We start from the raw sequence: 21,526 nt of genomic DNA, 5'->3' as shown, positions 1-21,526 counted from the left end.
GGCCGTTGCCCTAGCGACGCGTGCTGCTGTGGTTCCGCGTCTCTCTAGGAGTTTGGAGTGGGTCTGGGAGTCCTCGAAAGAACTTCAGCGGCAGGGACTGTAGACCCTAGATCCGGAGAGCCGGGAGCCTCGCGGTGACCCCGAAGCCTGCTAAACCCTGCGGCCCGCGATGACCTATAGGACACTTAGTATACTCCTGCTGTCTACCTGGCGTGCACGTGCCCTTGCTGTTTACCCCGCTTAACGTGCTGGGTGCTGTCTATCACTTCGGTGCACCCACTGAATGCTCCCGGGTGAATACTCTGTCGCATGTTTTCCCCTGCTGTGTGTCCGGAGTGGACGCGGCGCTGCGGTGTGCTGTGCCAGCTCTTGGGTGTGAGGCGTCTGCAGGTGTTGTCAGCTGGAGGCGGGCGGAACCGCGAGCGTGCTGACTTTGCCCCTGTAGCTTCTGCTCACAGAGGGCGGGTCGGCAGCGCCCAGATACCCGGAGAAGCCCGGCTCAGCAGCTCCTTTCTCTTCCCGACGCCGACGACTTGCTAGGAGCATCAGGCCATGAGGAACACCAGCAAGGAGGTGCAGGGCGCCTCCCAGCGCTACGCTCCTTGCGGTGAGGATGGGTGAGAGGGTGATACAAGCTGGAAGGGTGGGCACCTCTGCTTTTACCGTTCGCGTGCAGGGGTGGAAGCCAGAGCCTTTGCGTGCTAGGCAACACAGCTACCTCCCTTTTCGATGGGGAGTGCAGTTGCTCATTGACATTCATTTTGCAGCAAGTTAACTCATCATTCTCACCTCTTGGCAGGGGCTGTTGACTGAGAAAAGTCTTATTTTTGACAGCATAAACCAGGTTTATCACTGACTTCCTAGCTTTTGCTCCTAATTTAAGCCCCAGCCAAGACAGATGTCCCCCCCTTTTCAGCATCTGGGTTCGGAAAGTTAAACTCACTGATGGTTCGTGGGTTGTACTCACCTGTTTTGAAGCTAAATAGGGAAGGAAGACGTTTCCTGACGCTGTCATGGTTTTTTCCTTTGCTATTTCTCCATGTCTAGAGAAGGGTTGACAACAGAAGAGAGAAAAGAGGGTCTGGTGTCCGGCTGGGAGGGGGCAGTTGGAGCCATGTCATCTGTATGGAGGGGAAGAGTGTGACCTTTCCACATTTTCTATGCAAGCTAGCTCATGTCATTGTTGGTGACAGCCAACTGAGAACTTGGGTAGTCTGTATACAATTCAGGAGACTTGACCAGTTTTTCTCCCGGCCTAGGCTCTGTGACCTTTCTGTGACTTCTCTGTGTCCTAGGAATTGTAAGCCATGCTGATAGACACTCGGTGCCAGGTGTATTCAGCAAAGCCTATGTCCTCTAACACATTTAACCTCATAGCACCCCACCAGAAATCATCACCTCATTTTAGAGACCAGGAAAATAAGGCATGCAGAGTTTGAAGTAGGTTGCCCTTGGAATAAGAACACCTACCAAGTGGCTTTTTCTCTGAGGCTATACAGCCGAAAAAGAGCAGCCCATGCCTCCATGGACATGTGTGTATATATATAGTTACCTATAGTTTAGAAGCCAGAAATTGGGGCACCCTGTAGTTTGGTGCACTGTCTCTTATGGCCTTTGTTTCCTTATTTGGAAAATAAGTGAAAATAAGGGCACAGCATCAAATGGCAAAGCTGTACAGAGAAAAGCATCTGTCCAGTGTTTGACCTGGTGCTGCAAGCATGCTTCAGTGACAGAAACTAAAGCTAAACAAGCTAAAAAGATACCTCTACATGTGTATGCTAAGTGGCAGTGGTTTCTCCTTACTGATGGGGCCCAAGATCTCTGAGCTGCCCCTGTGTGCACATTTACAAATGCCTTGGTGTGTTCAGTGTCTGTCCAAAGCTTGCAGTAATGAGATGGCAGAAGATACACTGTTCTCTGTGGATTAATTAGCAATAAACACACAGAGAAAACATAAAGGAAGAACCAAATGGCTTTCCTCTAAAAGAAGAAACAAGAAGTTGAGCCTGGTCAGTAAAAGGCTGCTGAATTTTGATTCTCAATTCTCTGGATCATGTTGACTCAGCTAATGAGTATTCTGTAGCCATTTAAAGTTTCCAGGTAAAATATCCTATACTCTTAGGCAGCAAGCCCAGCCTTAGCTCTAAGAAAAAATCGGTGGTGTGAGCATTTAGCTCCAGAGAATATCAACTTCTTGCTTCTATGTTTGTTCTAGCTTATTCATTGCTCTTTCCCTGTGCCCCAACTCTGTGAGCAAGTAGCATGAGGAATCAGCTACCCGCCTACCTGTGAAAGGAGAGTGAGATCTCTTGCGTGCACTGGCTTGCTTGATTGTGGGGCCCATTGTGTATACAATCTGCAGGGCAGGTTGGAGAGCAGGGGAAGATCTGAGGCTGTGGATCAAGTTCAAAGTCCATCTGGAGGCAGAATTCCCTCTTCCTTAGTCTTTCTTAAGATGCAACTGAGCAGAGGAGAGTCAGTTTGTTGTAGAGAATCATCCGCTTTACTCTGATGTAGGTGATAATTCTCATTTTAAAAATACCTTCACAAAAGCAATGGGAGTGATACCTGCACAGAGTCTGGGTGCTGTGTCTGAGTCAGATCGACCCTAAAGTTTACCATCACACTGCCACTAAGGCTCTGTGTTTGACTGTAAATGTCTCGAGTCTGGCAAGTGCTATGAAACACAGCCAGCATCCATGCCGAAGAAATTGTGTCTTTTGTATTTTTTACTTTTTCCAAGTCTCTGTTTCCCAACTTCTCCACTGATGTGATGATTTTTTTTAACTTTTTTTGTACTTGGTCGATTTCTGATGCAAACTTACCTAAAATGCCTACAGTTTTCATACCCCATTCTCTCCCATCCGTGTGTGTGTGTGTGTGTGTGTGTGTGTGTGTGTGTGTGTGTGTGTGTGTGTGTGGTTACCCATCAGCACTAGTAACTTAGTAACTCCAGCTCCAGGACTTTGAGACTTTGCTAATCCCTCTGTCCCTTGATAGAAGTTCCTGCTCTGGGACTGAATGTCTCCAGGGAATCTTATGGGTGGTTCCAAGCCAGCCTGGGGGTCGCCCCCGGTATACCATCAGCTCAGAGTCTAAGGAGCCTTTTCATTTCCCCAGGCCATGCTCAACTCCTATCTCTTTCCGCAGAAAGCTGATGTCACCCTGGGGAGGGATGGGGGGGCAAGCTCCCTGTGAGCTGTCCCCAAGTTCCCTCTTTAGAAGTCACAAAATCTACACTCACCGTTTCCCTTCAGCCTTTCCCAAGGAAGACCTTTGAAGTCTTGGGCTTGAGAAGGCTTTGCATAAAGGTGATTGCTCCCCTGCCTGGTGAATCTGCCTTTCAGGACACACCTAGGCCTCTGTTGCTTCCCACTGCCCACTGTAGCCTCCAGCATGGGGCTTGTATGCAGCTGGGTTGCCACTGGGACACAGGGTTGTCTGGCTGCTGGAGGGTGTGGGAGGCAGATGTTGGCTTTCCACACAGCTGTTAAGCAAGTGAGGTTCCTTGGACCACACCCTGGCCTACATCCTTCTGCTCTTGTAAAAGTGACAAACAAGTTTGGTCAGATTGTGGGTCTGTAATAGAATAGTAGTATTTTTTAATGTGTGAGGCTTATTAAATTCTGGCCAGTATCTGGTTTATCCATAATGGTTTAAATGATTTGACATTGATTCAAATCTGTATGTCTCTCCTAATGTTACCAGAAATACAGTTAAGCATTTTCCTGGGGTACGGAGGGCAAGAGGGAGGGAGGACAGGCATGGGGAGGGAAGAAGACAGACTCAGGAGCTCTGGATAGTTCCTAGAATTATTGCAACAATGGAAGAGGCTTTGGGAACAGGGATGGGGGGGGGCAGGAAAGAGGTGATGTCCCTTCTATTTGCCTTAGAGGCTGATGCAGTTGGGGGCTCTGGAAAATTAACTGCGTTCTGGGTTGCCCTGTCAGTGTCCTGATCAGTCACACATGTTCCAGAACAGGCAATTCTTGTCTTGCTTGTGTGCTCTGTGGTATGTGCTGCCTGACACATATGTTACATGCACACAGTACAACTGTCAGGCAGTAGAGGGCTTCCTGACCCCATCTGACTGTGTGCTGGCCTCCCTCCTGTCTAGACTGGTATTACCACCTGCCTGTGAAGCGCTCTGAGAAGGCTGTGGATGCCCCACCCGCATCCCAGATCCCAGGGCTCAGTGACTTGGGAGACTCCCCAAATGGAGACATGCCCCGTGCTCGGAGATACTGGATAAAAGAAACAGACTCAGAGTATGTGAAGCTGGCCAAGCAGGGTGGCAGACCTGGTAAGTCCCGTGAACTGAGTGACTTTGTGAGCAGAAACGGAGGTTGTTTCCGATCTTGTCCACATAAAATAAAGCTGTGGTATCTATATGCTTTGTTCAAGCCTTTGGAAGCTTAGGCTCATTGTGGACACTGGGTATGTATAGTCTTTGATGAAAATCAACTTTTGTACAAGCATGCAAGGAAAACATATTGAGTTTAATAGAAATCACTGCTCAGAGGGACAAGGGACCACATGCCCCATGTCTCAGCTAGACTTTGGAGCACCAAGTCCAGAGAGACTAAAGTTTTCCTTTCTTCCCTCTGGCTGTCACGGTCCCTACATTGAACATCAGAGGTGAAACAGTGGCCAAGTCTACGATTGAACCTAGACCATGTCACTTGATTGACTCAGTCAGGGGCGGATGGGGTGCGGGATCAAGGCAGGTTTTCCTTAGCTCCACCTCCTTACTCTTGGTTCAAAGGGACTAGCAAATCAGATGGAGGCCATCAGTGACACAGTGACAGTGTCTTCACTGTGCTGTGCATATGTGAGCACCAGATTTCATGAGCAGCCGCTAAGGCACAGAGGACGAAGGGACAAACCTGCCTGCAGCCTGTCACTCAACAGTGCTGAGACCCTACTGATGCTGGCAGCAGTGAGAGATGTGGGGAGAGAGCAGTGACCGAGCAGCCAGGATGTGCAGGGGGCTCAGGAGTGTAGAGGAATTCGCACCATTCTCTCATATCCCATAAGTCTGAAAATCTTAACAAAAAAGACTTTGAAGTTTAAGATTCCTCACCGCGGGGAGTAAGTCCACACACCTTCTGCTGCTACCATGGCCATGGGAATTGTAAATTATTTTGCTGTTGGAATTACCTAGCAAAACCAGTTCTTAGCACTTACTGCCCTTGAACACCTGTGGCCAGGAGGGAGAGGAGAGCCGAGAGGAGGAAAGTCACTGGGCAGTGCGGGGGCATTTGGGAAGGAGTCACTGATGCATCCACCTGGGACTTCCCGTCTGGGAATCTGAAGGAAGCAGTTTCTCTAGGAAACAGCAGTGGGGATGGGGCTGACCCACCGTGGTGGACCCAGCTGGCCAGACTGCTGTAGGATGGAGAGGAAAATGGAGGTCGCTGAAGGCTGAGGAGCATTGCCCACAGCCCCTGGTGATCTCCAAGTGGCGAGAAGAACCACTGAGGGAGAGCTAATGGCGACTGGCACAGGATGCCAGCTAAGTACCAGGAGCTTTGAGCACACTCAAGAGGAGAGGCCATGAGAGGTGGAGGGTGCGTGAAGGATGTCTCTGTCTCTCTGAGGGCTGTCTCTGTCTCTCTGAGGGATGTCTCTGTCTCTCTGAGGGCTGTCTCTGTCTCTCTGAGGGATGTCTCTGTCTGAGGGCTGTCTCTGTCTCTCTGAGGGCTGTCTCTGTCTCTCTGAGGGCTGTCTCTGTCTCTCTGAGGGATGTCTCTGTCTCTCTGAGGGCTGTCTCTGTCTCTCTGAGGGATGTCTCTGTCTCTCTGAGGGCTGTCTCTGTCTCTCTGAGGGATGTCTCTGTCTCTCTGAGGGATGTCTCTGTCTGAGGGCTGTCTCTGTCTCTCTGAGGGATGTCTCTGTCTCTCTGAGGGCTGTCTCTGTCTCTCTGAGGGATGTCTCTGTCTGAGGGCTGTCTCTGTCTCTCTGAGGGCTGTCTCTGTCTCTCTGAGGGCTGTCTCTGTCTCTCTGAGGGATGTCTCTGTCTCTCTGAGGGCTGTCTCTGTCTCTCTGAGGGATGTCTCTGTCTCTCTGAGGGCTGTCTCTGTCTCTCTGAGGGATGTCTCTGTCTCTCTGAGGGATGTCTCTGTCTGAGGGATGTCTCTGTCTCTCTGAGGGCTGTCTCTGTCTCTCTGAGGGATGTCTCTGTCTGAGGGATGTCTCTCTCTGAGTGCCAAGCGGGACTCTTCACTCTCAGCCTGGGTAGAGGCTACCCTAGGGAAGACGGCACAGGTCCCAGCGTGGAGTGTTGGTAGCGCCACATGCCCTGTGGGCAGCCAGACCACATATAACGGTGTCCCTTTCTCCTCGAGATTTGCTGAAGCACTTTACCCCCGGGACCAGGAAGGGCTCCCCAGTAGCCTACTCCCTGCCAGACTGGTATATCCACCACAGCAAACCTCCGACAGCCCACCAGCGAGAGTGAGTACCTCTAAGCCTCCCACATTGCTGTCTCTCTCTAAATATATATATATAAATAATATATATATTAAAACATGCATTTTACCCTCTGATCTCTACATGCTCATGGTGGAATGTGTAGCTAAGCACAAATTTTAAAAAAAGTCATAAAAGCAAGTTTGAAAAGTCTCAATTTCAATTGGAAAATTACAAATATCTCCTATTTCCAGAAAGTGTGGCATTATAGTCCTGAGTATGGCGGTATGTAATAGCTAATGCTTTGAGAGATGTGGCCCAAACAGACAGGAAACTTGCATCAAGGAGACACACAGCCATGTCCCCTCAGGGTGTGGTTCTTTTGTCCACTTATTAGCCAGTAGCTTTAGGTTTTTATTCTTTGTCCCCTGTGCCCTGACTCCGTCTGCCTACCCCAGAGCTGCCTGCCCCAAAGCTTTCTTCTCACTGTGGGTGAAGAAGGGTTCCCCATGCAACTAGGAACGCACACAGCTCTCAGTCTCTAAGACACGCATAGAAGGGCAGAGTCATGGCCCCTACCCTGTCACAATGTCTAACTATTGTTACTTGGGACCATGCAAACTTGACCCTTCAGACACCTCTCTTTGTCTGAGAGGAAGCATAAAAAGTAATTTTGGGGTCTATTTTTCTGCTTTTTAAAGACTTACTTTGGTTTTGTGTTTTTGCTTGACCATCCTTCCAAGCTGCTATGCAGTATGCAGTGTCTATTGACTGACCCCAGGCACCTTGCGGGTTGTTTTCTTTTTGATTTCAGGACTCTGGTTCTTTCTGTTTTATTTTCTTTTGTATTTTTACAGTAAGGTGTGTTATTTTATATTGTAAACAGATCCCAGGCTATTTGGGGCCTCAGAATTTGAGGCCTGGGTTGACTTCAAACTCATGAGCCTTCTGCCTCTATCTCCCAAGTGTTGAAATAACAGGCAGCACCACTATCCTGGCTTTGTTTTTTTTTGTTTGTTTGTTTGGTTGGTTTTTTTTTTTTTTTTTGGTTTTTTCGAGACAGGGTTTCTCTGTATTGTTTTGGAGGCTGTCCTGGAACTAGCTCTGTAGACCAGGCTGGCCTCGAGCTCACAGAGATCCGCCTGCCTCTGCCTCCTGAGTGCTGGGATTAAAGGCGTGCGCTACCAATGCCCGGCTGTTTTTAACATATGTAAATAAAAAGAGCACATACTACTTTTACATTCCTGTGGCAAGTGAATATTAAACTCCTATTATTTTTTGTTTGTTTGTTTTTTTGTTTTTACAAGACAGGGTTCTCTGTATTGTTTTGGAGGCTGTCGGTCCAGCCCGGCCTCGAACTCACAGAGATCCGCCTGCCTCTGCCTCCCGAGTGCTGGGATTAAAGGCGTGCGCCACCACCGCCCGGCCAAACTCCTATTATTTTTTTAGAATAGTTTGTAGGCCAGACTCGTGGTTCATGGCTTTTTTGTTGTTATTTGTTTGCTCATCTGCCCCAGTTGTCTTGGAACTTACTCTACAGACCGGGCTAGCCTGGAACAGTTTTAATTCCAACACTAGGGAGGCAGAGGCAGGGGGATCTCTGTGGGATCAAGGCTAGCCTGGTTTACATATTGAGTTCCAGGCCAGTCAGGGATGCATGGTGAGACCCTGTTTGTTTGTTTTTGTTTTTTAAGAGTTTGTGCTAAGTTCAGAAGAGGAAGCAGGTAGTGAGAGCAGGAACAGGCAAGAAAGGACAGGCGACCCTGGAGCTGACATTTGCCTGCAGGTTGTGTGGGAAGGCCAGTTGTGTGCCTACATACCCCATTAAGATTGGCCATCTGGCAGAGCAGCAGGCTGTTATTAGTTAAATGGTAACTTGTCTCTTTGCAGGGAACAAAGTAGTAAATGCTGGTCTACAGGAAATAATTATAATTTATCCATTTTCTAAGCGCATGCTTTAGAATGTCACCCTGTGATTTCTTTTGTTGTGCTGGGGATCCTGGGGCTAGCTTGGAGAGGCACTGATGTGTTTATTCAGTGGGAGAAGGAAAGGGCCTATCTGCCTATGTTTTCCGGGAAGATGAGGGACGAGGAGAGGCAGATGAACCAGAGGGTTAAGAAAAAGGGGGAGGGAGGTAAGGAGGAAATGAAAAAGGAGAGACAGAATAGACGGAGGGAGGGAGGGAGGGAGGGAGGGAGGGAGGGAGGGAGGGAGGGAGGGAGGGAGGAAGAATAAAGAGAAAGCCAGGTGCCAGGTGGTAACTTGTCCTGTCTGTCCTTGCAGAGTCCCCGTGTTCTCCATGCCAGATTACATGGTGTATGAAGAATTCAACCCTGATCAGGCCAATGGCAGCTATGAGTCCAGGCGAGGCCCCTTTGATTTTGACATGAAAACAGTTTGGCAAAGAGAGGCTGAGGAACTTGAGAATGTGAAGAGAAAGGTAACCCTTGCTGGCAAGTGGGCCTCACCTGCACGCAGGTGCTTTGCTCCTGTGACTCCAGGAATAACTAAGGGAGTGTTCTTAAGCTGCTGCTGCAGCCTACTCAGACCACGTGAAGTCTTGGCCCGGCCCTCCCCCATGTTCTGTGCTCTGGGTTCTGAGCTGTATGCTCTGTTTTAAGTTTGAAACTAAGAGGCAAGAAGACACATTTTCTTCCTGTGTATGTTGGCTTTATAGGTAAGATTGCTTTTTACCATCTGGTATCTAACCAGTTAATGTTGTCTTGGGGAAGACTGACCTAATGCTTCCTATCTGGCATGCAGAGAAAGAATGCATTCAATATCCCACTTCTAGATAGTTCCATCTTATTTAAGTCCAAATTACCTACAGTTCTCCTTGCTGATAAGAAAGAGAAAAGGAAGTACTTTGTTCTGCAGCAATGTTCAGGGGTGTTCTGACTGTGGTGAAGCCTTTTCAGAGGATGTGGCCTGTCTGAGCAACTGGAGATCCCAGAAACAAGCCATGAGTAGCAGACGGGTTGGGATCTCCACTCTATCTTCCTACAACCTATGAGAGCATAGCCAGCCCCATTGCTGCTAGCACCCAGGTCTGAAATGAATATCAGCACATGAGATATCAAAATTTTCAAGTGAAGGGAAATGGTGGCATTTATATTTAAAATAGCAGTGATGTTTTGAGACAGAGAACAAAAATGGACACCATTGTGGTTTGAGCAGCAAGGAGACCAGTTGGCAGGGTGGGAGATACCCTCAGATAATGTGGGGACTTGGTAGTTGGACACCAAGATAGCACTCATTGGCTGCAGTATTTGTTCTTCAAGCTTCCCCGGTGTCCAGCTGTGATTCAGGCTTCGGGTCACTAGCGTGAACCCTGCTAAAGGACTCGACTGAGGACCAGGCCTGTTTCCTGATGGTGTACAAGTGGCTGACTGTGTAGAGCCGAACCTTAAGCAATAAAGAGAAGGCTTGCGTGGTAATCAGGGGTCCAGCACATAGCTTAAGAAAAGTTACAAAGCAAAAAATGCTGCACCATTGTAAAATTTGACTTCATGTAGTAATCACTCACACAGGGTCCTGCCGACTGCAGAAATACTTGGAGTCAGACTGTCCTCCACCTTCTCAATGCTAAGGAAGGAGAAAGGCAGATTGTGGACACCAACCCTGACTATGCACTAGCTGAAGGGACAGTATTATGTAACTTAGGAAGAGTCACATTAGGGAGGGCCACTGGGCACAAAGCTCCCCCTAAGTATCTATTCTGTAGAACTGAGGGAGTTTTCCTGTTCTCAAATCTTGCAAAACCTCTGGGCACAGACAGAGTAAGGACTTTAATGTGAGAATCATTTCAACATTTGGCTATTGTCCTAGATTCTGGCGTGCCACCCTGCCCAGTCTGTCCCAATGCTACACGTCTTCTCCACCCTTGGAGAGATTGGGATGTCCATTAAATTCTCTGTTCTTCCCCTAGCTGTCACTCAGCCTGGTGTAGACTCTGTTCTGTCCTTAGGACAGATGTATCACCATTCTAAGGGGTGACTCGGGGATGCTTCTTCTGAGGCCATTTACATGGAGTACAGTTCACTTATTGTACAGTACTGATTCACATCTTGTTTGTTACACGTATCTCATGCAAACATCATAGAGACCGAGCTACAGAGCTGTTCTGTCACCTCTCAGATTTCTCAGCTCCTTTGTCACCAATTCCTCCTAATTCCCATATCCAGCAGTCACTGATCTCGATTCAGCCTCGTCATTGTTAAGTTTTTGTCAGCTTGACACAAGCTAAGGTTGTCTAAAAGCAACTGCGATTAAGAAGAAAAAGCTTCCATCAGATTGGCCTGTAGACAAGTTTGCAGGACATTCTCTTGATTTTAATGACTGATGAGGAAGGACCCAGGCTGTGGTGGGTGGTGCCACATCTGGGAGGGCGGTCCTGAGTTGTGTACGAATGCAGGCTGAGCAAGCCACACAGAGCAGTAGAAGGCAACCTTCCTCCCTGGCCTCTATGTCATTTAGTTCCTGCCCTGATGTCCCTCCAAGATGGAGTGTGCCCTGAAATCATAACACGAAGTTGCTTTTGGTCATGGTGTTTGTCACAGCAACAAACCCTACCTAGGATAAGTCTTTAGAGAGTTTCCCTCTCTAGAATCTCAACTCAGTGGCATCAAGCTGGTGGCTACAGTCCCTCTAGCCCACCTCTGCCATGTGGGGCCATGCGTCAGAACCCCAGCTCTTGGTATTGTTGTTCCTTTGTGGACCAGCTACTGATTGTTTATTCACTCCTTTGGTGGTATTTGTTTTCTTTCCAGTTCTTGGTGACTATTACAAAGCTCCCATGAACCTCACCATTTCCATTTTATATGGACCGGTGGACCCCTCCCTCCCTCCCTGCCCTCTCTCCCTCCCTTCAGCAAGACCCCTCAGAATATTTGGAATCCCCAATGCTCATTGATTGTTCTCCTTCTGAGCAGGGGACCTCTTTACCTAAAATACAGCAACTGTTTTTGAAGCACATTTTGTCCCTTTTATAAGTCATCCTGTCAAATTAGTGATTAATTTTACTTATTGTAACAGCTTGTGGTCGTACTGAACGTCCAGTACTGATGTCTTTACTGGTTTGGAATCCTTTCTTCTTCCTGAAGTCACAGATTTGCATGTCTTCACATAGGTGAAACTGCCAGCCATTAACTCCAAGAATGCCAGCAAAGCGGGGACCCCAGTTAGTCACAAAGACCTTGAAGGAAGCAGGCTGTCATTGCCTCCTATGTAAGTGCCCAACTTATGAGAATGAATGCTGTTTCTATGAGGATTCGGTTGGTTTTCCATCCTTCAGTCAGGTGGCAATCGTGAGCTGATGGCACCCAGGTTTGCCAATGGTAGCACCCGCCCACCTTGCCCGCAGAGCCCGGCCAGCCTGGCCCGAGAACCTAGCTGCACTTTTGCTCCTTCCTTAACACCAATTTCACCTCTTTGATCACATGTCTTGTCTATTTGCAACCTGCTTGTGGCACAGGATTGTGGTCTGTGGTCACTTGTCTCTGCTCATGCACTCAGTACTGAAACTTGCTGCCATCGAAGCCTGAGCACAGGGTCTCCATCTTGAATGCAAGCGCACTCTGGCTCCACTTGCAACTGGGGATTCCCTAAACATGCTGACACCTGTTGGTCTTCCAGCTGAAGGGAGTAAACCACGGGGCCTCTGTGTCACCTCATTTGCCAGAAGTCTAGTTTAGGAGAAATTTCTGATTGAGTCTCCAAACAGCTTTTCATCAGTGGGGAAAACAATCACATTCATGACATTGTGACAGATGGGGAGGGACTTGCTGGGGAAATTCTCAATAAGGTGATTCATAAGTCCGAAACTTGTGGCTTGGGAGGTGACAAGAGTGTGCTTGTCACCTGCCTGACTGGACGGCTCACACTACCGCCCTACTACTTTTCAGTGTCAGCTATGATAGGATCTGTGAGGCTGAAGCAGGTGGCAGATGACAGGACACAGAGTTGGGCAGAGGGTGGACAATAAGGAAGATACTAAGACAGGAACAGCTCTCCTAAGTAACCCTTTGACAGTGTGTGGACCCCCTGTGTGATAACCAGCGTTTTTACCAGATTTTAACTGGGTAATAAGAATAAAAGGACTGGGAGACTGGGCTAAGTATGGTACCACTCGTGTATAGGGATGCACCAAGACCATTTTTTGTTTGAAATGGGGAAAGATGAGAGGTATGGAGAGAGAGTGAGAGATGGGGCAGGGGGAGAGGGAGGGAGCGGGCAGAGCTCAGTACCAGTGCTCCCTCACAAGTCAAGTTCCTGAACACTGCCTCAGGTTTTCCTTTTTAAGTTAATCGTTGCACTGGAGTTTAATGTTTGCATGTCTCTCTTTAAGGCCTGGTCAAAAAACCAGTTCACCCACAAACTTTTCCAAACTTATCAGCAACGGCTATAAGGATGAGTGGTTACAGCAGCCGCGAGCTGATGCTGACAAGAGGACTCCAAAGACATCCAGGGTATCCTTGTCCACCCAGTCCACAAAGGACTCAGAAAGTACCCAAGACACAGAGACACCCCAAGATCCAGAGGTCCCCGAAGACTCTGAGGAAACTCCAGGCGCGTTTGGTGGTGAGGATGGTAGGTGATTTTCTTATCTCCTGGTCCAAAAGACAGTGCAGATAGAAGCCATGCTAAAACTCACAGAGGTCTTGCGGTATGGGGTAAGCATGCAAATAGTGTGTACTGGGGTTCTTTTCCTTTCACTCAGATGAGAGTGCAAAAAGTTATGGCTTATGGGGCTTCGTGTTGTTACTATATTTATCGAATGATCTTTATATTCCATTTGGTACAACGAAGTGTAAAATTCTATATTATTTTAGTCTTCAGAATGTGAAGAGTCCTCACACGAGACTGTCATTCTCCCACGAGCTTGTCCTGTGACACACCTGTCCCCTGAAAGGAAACCCAAATTCAAGCGTTCCATTTCTTTGTTATCAGCATTTCTTAGAGTGCCTTGGGATACCCAGAATACAACACTGGTTTTTTTTTTCTTTAGCATTCACAGTATTAGTCCAGTCTGCTTGCTTGCACCTGTGGAAACTTACAGTGGATCGTTTTCACCTTCTGTCATTGATGATACCGAGAGAACTTGCCTCTTGAAAAACGTCATTCCTCTTTCTAGGCTTCGCAGCTCTGAGTAATGGCAGAGACGGCAGGAGCGTGCGGAGTGGGTGCAAGCATTGAAATGCTGCAGTATTGGTTTGTGAACAGAGCTCTGCATGGCTTTGCACGTCTGACTCCTCCCTGTGTTGGTGGAGTATGCCTGACAGCCAGTCTCCATCCTTACAGAGATGACCAGCTGACCGGTCAAAAGGGGCCCTCTTGAATGTTACAGAGCCGATAGAGTTTTATGGCTAATTGCTACTTGAAGTAGAATAGACTTCTTACTCATTCTTTGAATGTGGATTATCTTTTTTAGATTCGTTTCTATTCCTTTTAAGTGTGTGTGTGTGTGTGTGTGTGTGTGTGTGTGTGTTTCCTCTATCAATCCTCTTTAGCTGATATTCTCTCTTGGCTACTGTGAACTGGGCTACAGTGAACACAGAGCTGAGGATTGTCTCTTGACCTCCTGGTTCCGGGTTTTTGGGGATATATACCCGAGAGTGGGAGGAGCCTCCTGCTGGTTTCTGTATGCTGTGCTAATGCACACTCTTGCTGACAGTGGGCTGTGGTTCTGTTTCCTCTCTTCTTTGCCAGCAGTGTTTTTGATCTTTTGATTTACTTATCTCATGTATGTAGTGTTTGTGTACCACACGCCTGGTGGGTGCCAGTGCTTGAATCTCCAGGAACTGGAGTTACAGGTGCATGTGAGCCACCGTGTGGGTGCTGGGAATCAAAACTGAGTCCTCAGTAAGAACAGTCAGTGGCTTTCACCGCTGAGAAACCTCTCCAGCTCCATCTTTTTATCTTTTAAAGAATAACTGGCTGGGTGGTGGCACCCGCCTTTAACCTAGTACTTGGAAGGCAGAGACAGGTGGATCTCTGAGTTTGAGGCCAGCCTGGTCTACAGATTTCCGGGGATCCAGAGCTACTCAGAGTATCGCTGTCTTGGAAAACCAAAACAACAACAAGAACAACAAACCACTGTGACATGTGTAAAGTGTCATTTAATTGTGGTTTTAATTTGTGTTTTTCTGGTGATTATCAGGGTTAAACATTTTCATATGCACGTTGGCCATTGCATGCATTCTTTTGGAAAATACCTATTTGAGTCTACTGCCTAGCTTTTGCTGTCGCTTTTTATTTATTTATTTATTTATTTAGTTAGTTAGTTTATTTATTTATTTACTTTTGAGGCCAACTCGAAGTGGCCTGCAAGTCTCCACATTCCCAAAGCTGGCCTCCAACTTGCAGCAATCCTCCTGCTTCAGGCTTTAAGGGCTAGGATCATAGGCATGAGCTACCAGGCCCAGTTCCTGGGCCATTTTTAAAACCAACAGTTTCCTCTCTTGCTAAGTTACTTGAGCTCCTTATATATTTTGGATACTAATCCCTGGCCAGAAAAGCTGTTTCCATGTGTTCTCTCCTATTCTGTGGGCTGCTCTTTTATTTTGTTGATTTCTTCTTTTGCTGTACATATGCTTGTTAGGTTGATACAATCTCATTTGTCTATTTTGGCTTGTGTTGTTTGTGTTTTGGCAATGTAAATATCTATATATAAACATGCAACATATGCTGTGTACACAACATATAATATTTATATATTTATGTATAAAACAATATTAATATGTAACATATATAAATATATAGATGTTACTTATAAACATCTCTGGGGCTGGAGAGATGACCTCGAGCAGCGGTTCTCAATTTTCTTAATGCTGCAACCCTTTCATACAATTCCTTATGCAGTGGTGGTCTCTAACCATAAGATGATTTTTGTTGCTACTTCATAACTGTAATTTTGCTACTGTTATGAATGTAACATAAATATCGAATATGGGACCCCTGTGTGGATCGTGACCCACAGGTGGAGAACCACTAACATGGAGGTTAAGTGCTTACTTCTATGGCCAAGCAGCCAAGTCTAGCCCAGCACCCATATCAGGAAGCTAGCAGGGGGCTGTCTGTGGCCTCCCCAGGCACCTGCACTCACATAGTGCACATAAACTCACGCAGGCCCCCACACCCATACACATAAATAAAAGCAATAATGATACATAAAGCATATCTTATAAAAAGGCAACAAGTCGATCCCAGCAGCAGCACTGAAGGAACCCCTGTGGTTTTCCAGTAGCTTTGCAGTGATGGGTCTTTTGTTTCAACTGCTAATGCGTACCTGGGTATGCTGTCTGAGCTGCGAGTTGACTTGCACATTTTGCGTATGGGTATTCACTTTTCAATAACACTTAGAGAAAAATCTGTCCTTTCCTTCTATACATTCTTTCTACCTTTGCTGAAAAGCAAGCTTAAATCTGTAGATTTATTTAGGGGCACTAGTCTATTCCATTGTTCTGTGAGTCTGATTTTGGGCCATATTATAAGCAGATTATGTCATAAACATAGATGAATATGTCTGTGTATTTCTACCATGTCAGAGCTAATTGAGTAACAACACATTCACCATTAACAATCACACACACAGCTGGGCGTTGGTGGTGCACGCTTTTAATCTCAGCACTTGTTTGAGGCCAGCCTGGTCTACAGAGCGAGTATCAGGACAGGCTCCAAAACAATACAGAGAAACCCTGTCTTGAAAAACCAAAAAAAAAAAAAAAAAAAAAAAAAACCAAACAACCATACACACAAGTAACAGTAAGTTTGTTGGCAGCCATTTGCCAAGTAGTCCTGCTTCCCTTGATAGCTGCCTGAAGCAAACACAAGTTCTTTCATTCCAGGCTTAACTAACTCTCCAGTCACACCTTACACATCACACAATTGTATCTCCATATATGCATATAAGTAAGCCATAGAGCAGCTACAGAGGGCGTAAGAGACCACAGCAGAATTCAAGGAGCTCCTAAAAAGCAACTGGAGATAAGCCAAGAGCTGACAGGGATGCAAAGAGCTCAGGTAGTGAACCATGATGCAGGTCTGCTGGAAACCATGCCGCACAGTCAAGCCTCAGGGTCAGAGTTGAGGCCAGCCTCAAGGGCTAGCCAAGCTGCAGAAGTCAAGTGTGGGTCTGAACAAGGGGGGATCTAGACCCCAGACTGATGGCTGTGTGGAAAGCATGGGACTGACCCAGACCCCCTGAATGTGGGTGTCAGTGGGGGAGGCCTAGGCAACCTAGGGGGCTTTGGGTGGTAGATCAATGTTTATCCCTGGCATACAAGTGGACTTTGGGGACCTGTAGAATGAAGTCTTCCCACCAGCCTGGTTCCAGAGTCACATCAGTCCCAAATGAACACACAGGACACTATATTAATTATGAAGCTGTTGGCAGTTTGCTTGGTTTCTTACTGGCTATCTCTGACTTAAGAATTTAACCCATAATTGCTAATCTAAGTATTTCTCTTACCAGAGAAAAGGGTCCGGGCCTCTTATTCCTATGGCAGCTACATCATGAATGCCTGTGTCTCTCTTTCCCAGAATCCTCCTCAACTCCTAGTCCCACCTATCTTTCTTCCCTATTGGCCAACAGTGCTTTATTGACATATACACAGGACTTTCCCATCAGGGACCCATCCCACAATGAGGGATGCTCTCTCAGCCTGGACACATGAAGGAGGGCCTAGACCCTGCCCTGAAGGAAAAGACAGACTCTGGAGATCCCCCATGGAGAGCCTCACTGTCCCTGGGGAATGGAGTGAGAATTGGGCGGGAGGGGGGGGGGATGGAGGGAGCAGGGGAGGAGGGGAAGGAGAGGGAGCTGGGATTGACATGTGAAGCAACCTTGTTTCTAATTTAAATAAAAAATATTAAAAAATGAAAAAAAAGGTGCGGGACTGTAGAGACTACAGAGGGAAAGCTCAGGACTGGTCCAGATGGACAGACGGCAAGTCTAGATGAGTGGATGGATGCATGGATGGCGATCCAGGTAGGCCGCATCAGCAGTGTGTGTGTGTGTGGGGGGGGTGTCCTGAAGCCCCGGAGACAGTGGGAAGTTCTTTACTTGTTGGCCTTTTGATGTATACACTGGGTGGTCAGAAGACAAGTTGGTAGTAGCAGAAGCCATTGTGGTGTTATATGTCCCTCATTTTGGAGGTCTAAGTGAAAATGTGCCTTAACCTCTGTCTGGTGTGTTCTGTAAATTCTTGGGCCTGGTTTTCCTGGTGGATTTTTAATATGCCTCTGTGTTTATAGCTTCACAATGTACATTGGTAAATGTATGTGGTAACTCCCTTTTTACTGCTAGTAATAAGTTAGTTCTCCTTCTGTGTCTCTGTGGGTGTACCAGACTGATGCTGGTGTTTGTATGTGGGACAGGATGCAGAGTCATCCTGTCTCTGTACTCCTGCAAAATGTAGTCAGCTGCTGCTTTTCATATTGAGTCATTGTAGACGAGACACGTCCTGAGAAACCAGGGCATTCTCCAGCACAGAGTAACTCAGGGCAGGGCCAGCTGGACCACAGCATGCTGCTCCCAGACTGCCTTAATCCCCAGAGCTCACACTGTGCTCTGCAGGAAGGTCATGTGATGCCTCCAGTCTTATTGTGTGTGTCAGGATTGCTTTGGAAATTTAGGGTTTCATAGTTCCATATGAACTTTAGAATTTTTCTCTATTCCTTTGAAAAACATGATGTTGAATTTTTAAGATGTTTTGGCTGTGTCTATTGAAATGTTCATTTAATTTCTGTCCTTCGTTCTGTTAATACAGTGGTGTGTGTGTGTGTGTGTGTGTGTGTGAATTGCCCCTGCATACCAGGGATAAATCTCATTTAATAATGGTACATGATCCCTTTAATGTGTGATTGATTTTAGTTTGCTAGTATTTTGGTAAACCTTTCTACATCTTTGATTACCAAGGATACTAGTCTGTAATGTTTTTTCTTTCAGTGTCCTTGTCAGGTTGGGCATGAAAGCAGTGTTGGCTTCATAAAATGAAAAAGAGAGGTGTCTCTACCTTTTACTTTTTGAAGAAGTTTGAAAATGATTGATAGTGTTTATTCTCTGAATGTTTGATAGACTCCAGCGGTGAATCGCCCACACGCTCCTATCATAGGGTCTTTTTATCACAGATAGGGGCATTCAGCCTCCTTACTCAGATCTGCTCACCTGGACCCCTGCCTCGGTCTCTGTGGGTTTATTTCTGCAGGGTCATGCACTTTTGACCAGGTTGCCCACGTCGTTATTGCGTCTCTCCCTTACAATCCTTTACGTACTATGGCAGCACCGCACGTGCCTTTGCTTTCTGATTTGCATTTTCTACTTTAGTTCCAGATATTTCATCCCTTTCCCTTTAAAGAGTTAAAAACAAAATCTTCAGTTTGTTAGTCCTATCCCTTGTGTCATTAGTCTTTATTCTTGTCTTACACTCTTTCTTTTCTTTCTACCTTCGGTTTTAGATCATTCATTTTTAGGACCCCCAACTTAAATATGTGCATGCATTGTGCACACGGGCTCACCTGCATAAGCTATGTTTTAGTATTCTGCATTTCATCCTCAGGTAAATAAAAAGCACCTCACCATCAGCATGTATCTACATGTATACACATAAGAACCAACTGAGGGATAGCACTTGACATTGGTGTAAACTTATTAACTTTCTGGAAGTAAGTCATTGCAAGTGTTATCTAATCCGGGTGTTACAATGGAATCCATATTTCCACCGGCAGCAGGTTCTCTTTAATTACATAAAAAAACATTTTACCATCAAAATTAGTGAAACCCTCACATAAACAGAAAAGCACACTGTCCTTGAGGCTAACAGGTAGAAGGGTCTAGGGACCTGCTACATGGGAAGCAGGCATCACCACTGAAACCCTGGCTCCTTCTCTCCCCAGGGCTGGGACTGATCGTGGTAGCTTCTCTGTCCATCACAGTTAACAATTTATAAACAAAAATGAAGGCAGACGGTGTCTTCTTCCTCCCTACCCGAAAACCCCGCTCGGAGCTGTAACTTTCTGGAAATGAATTTGTGCAAAGTTTCTGATTATTAATATTTCTTTCCCTCCCCTAGACACAAGGTTGTTGCTATTTTAACATGATCCTTTATAGAAAGTCTTGCTGCGTTGACATAAAAGAAAGCTGGCTGTTAGTTAGGTCACAGGCCCAGTTATGGACTTTGGCAAGGGTCCCCATTATTGAGTGGGTGTGAGATGTGGGAGCAGAGAGACAGGCGCCCCACAGAGACCTCTCCTTAGCCACATTGCTTAGTCCTGTCCTGTGAGTCAGCAGCAAAAACTCTGCATCATGGGCAGGCAGGCAGGGACACGAAAGTTTGGTACTTGCTTTACTGCCGAAGCTGGATGGTGCCTTGTGTTTCGCGATCATGATTTGTGCTGTAAGGTAGGGTTGCAATTTTTATAGACTTTTGGATTAACCCCTAAGAAATAGGAGCAGAAATATGTGTGTCATATCCTTTCCAATTAATAAGTTAGAATGTTAAGTTTATGAAAAATGCAGCTTTATCTTATTTGCATTGCAGGTGCAGAAGGATCACCATCAGAATCAACGCCCGCCGAGCTCAAATAAACCTGGACATGCTGTCTGGGGACAAGCCTTTTAGTTGCTGTCTGTAGAGTGACCATGGACAGCTTTATTTTCAGGCTTCTGTTCTAATCTATTAACGTAGAGTCTTACGGAACAGCCTGCCTTGAGTAGAGTTGAGATCACCATAGCAAATGCGGGATAAGTGTGGACTTTGGTTTCTTGCATTTCTCTGGGTGGCCTTGCTGGCCTGGTGACTGCTGAGACCAGAGTGTTCCTGAAGCTGACCTCTGCCATCCCGTCTGCACCACAGTGTGGAGCGTTGCTGCGAGACTCTGAAAGGGAAGAGACTCACAAACCTCAGCTTTTCCCAGCATTTGGTCCCATAATCTTTATATTTTGAAACGATTTCCGGTTACACAGAAATGACTAATTCTAGAGCCATGTGGCAAAATTTGTCGTAACAATATTTTATTATGCCTTGAAGTTTTAAGCATTCCATATAAAACATTGTAACATTACTTTATAATGTTTGCTAATAGTTTGAGTGCAAATTGAAGCCCAGAAATACCGAACATTTATCGTTTTATACCCTTTAGGTAAAAAATATATATTTAATCTCAATTAGGCTATTTTAATTGGCTTCAAAAAAACATTTTACTAATCATACTGAATGCTCTTGTTTTATAAATGTTATTGTTGTTTCTATATTAGTAATTAACATTAAAATATATTTTATATTTTCTTCATTAAAAAAACAATAATCTTATCAGGAAAAGTTTCTAGGAAGCCGAATAGGGTCAGCACTTCAGTGTCATTCCTGGAATCAACTTATCATGCATTTGCTAGGTTGAAGTTTAAATTTCAAATTGGTTCTTTGACTCAAGTAGTTAATTGAGCACTTACATCTCTGCCACTTTATCAGAAGGATGCTACTATGGTAAAATATATCTAATATGTAAAAATATGAATGAGTATGTATATTCAATAAAAATAGTATGTCGCTATAGTGCAATTCCCTCTGCTTTTTTCCCTTCCCCTATTTTCTTTCCTTCACTTATTTTGCTACCTCATTTCTAAAAATTCCCACTTACCTGAAAGATCATTAGGAATAGATATCAATAATGAGAAATCTTCAATTTTTTTAAAAGGTTGCCGAAGTAATGGAAAACATGGTTTGTGCAAAGAGAGACACAATTTGGGGGTAAAAACTGATGACAGGCAGGTGGATCTCTGTGAGTTTGAGGTCAGCCTGGTTTACAGAGTGAGTTCCAGGACAGGCTCCAAAGCAATACAGAGAAACCCTGTCTCAAAAACCCAAACCAAACCAAAACAAAACAAAACAAAAAAACCACAAACAAAACAAAAACCAAGGTGGATAGCTCCTGATGAGCAACTCTCAAGGCTGACCTTGGTCCCCACATGCATTGGCACAAATATATACCTACATACACAAATGTATGCACATGTGTACAAACCTTTACTCTCTTTAAGGGACTTCTGGCCAGGTATTCATTTGTTCAGAGCAATAAGACAAGCAAATAATAAAATAACTTACAGGTTATGAAAGTTGA

At 45.9% G+C, this 21,526-nt stretch overlaps 1 protein-coding gene across 2 annotated transcripts; it reads left to right on the top strand.

Moving 5' to 3' along the window:
* The first annotated feature begins 24 nt into the window (after positions 1–24).
* On the top strand, positions 25–20,959 carry CUNH7orf57 (chromosome unknown C7orf57 homolog). 2 transcript variants are annotated; one of them, XM_021234637.2, is made up of 7 exons: positions 25–607; positions 4,118–4,303; positions 6,348–6,456; positions 8,696–8,852; positions 11,541–11,638; positions 12,807–13,000; positions 19,951–20,959. In XM_021234637.2, the coding sequence occupies exons 1-7, from the start codon at positions 553–555 to the stop codon at positions 19,995–19,997; spliced, it is 846 nt and encodes a 281-aa protein (XP_021090296.1). In that variant the 5' UTR covers positions 25–552; the 3' UTR covers positions 19,998–20,959. The 2 variants fall into 2 exon arrangements, with proteins under 2 accessions (XP_021090296.1, XP_012978143.1); XM_013122689.3 differs by having other exon boundaries at positions 12,759–13,000.
* Positions 20,960–21,526: the final 567 nt, after the last annotated feature.

The sequence above is a fragment of the Mesocricetus auratus genome, unplaced genomic scaffold (genome assembly GCF_017639785.1).
Source record: "Mesocricetus auratus isolate SY011 unplaced genomic scaffold, BCM_Maur_2.0 Super-Scaffold_100006, whole genome shotgun sequence".
Taxonomy (NCBI): domain Eukaryota; kingdom Metazoa; phylum Chordata; class Mammalia; order Rodentia; family Cricetidae; genus Mesocricetus; species Mesocricetus auratus.
The sequence above is the reverse complement of the archived record's forward strand: the minus strand, read 5'-3'. Positions and strand labels throughout refer to the sequence as shown.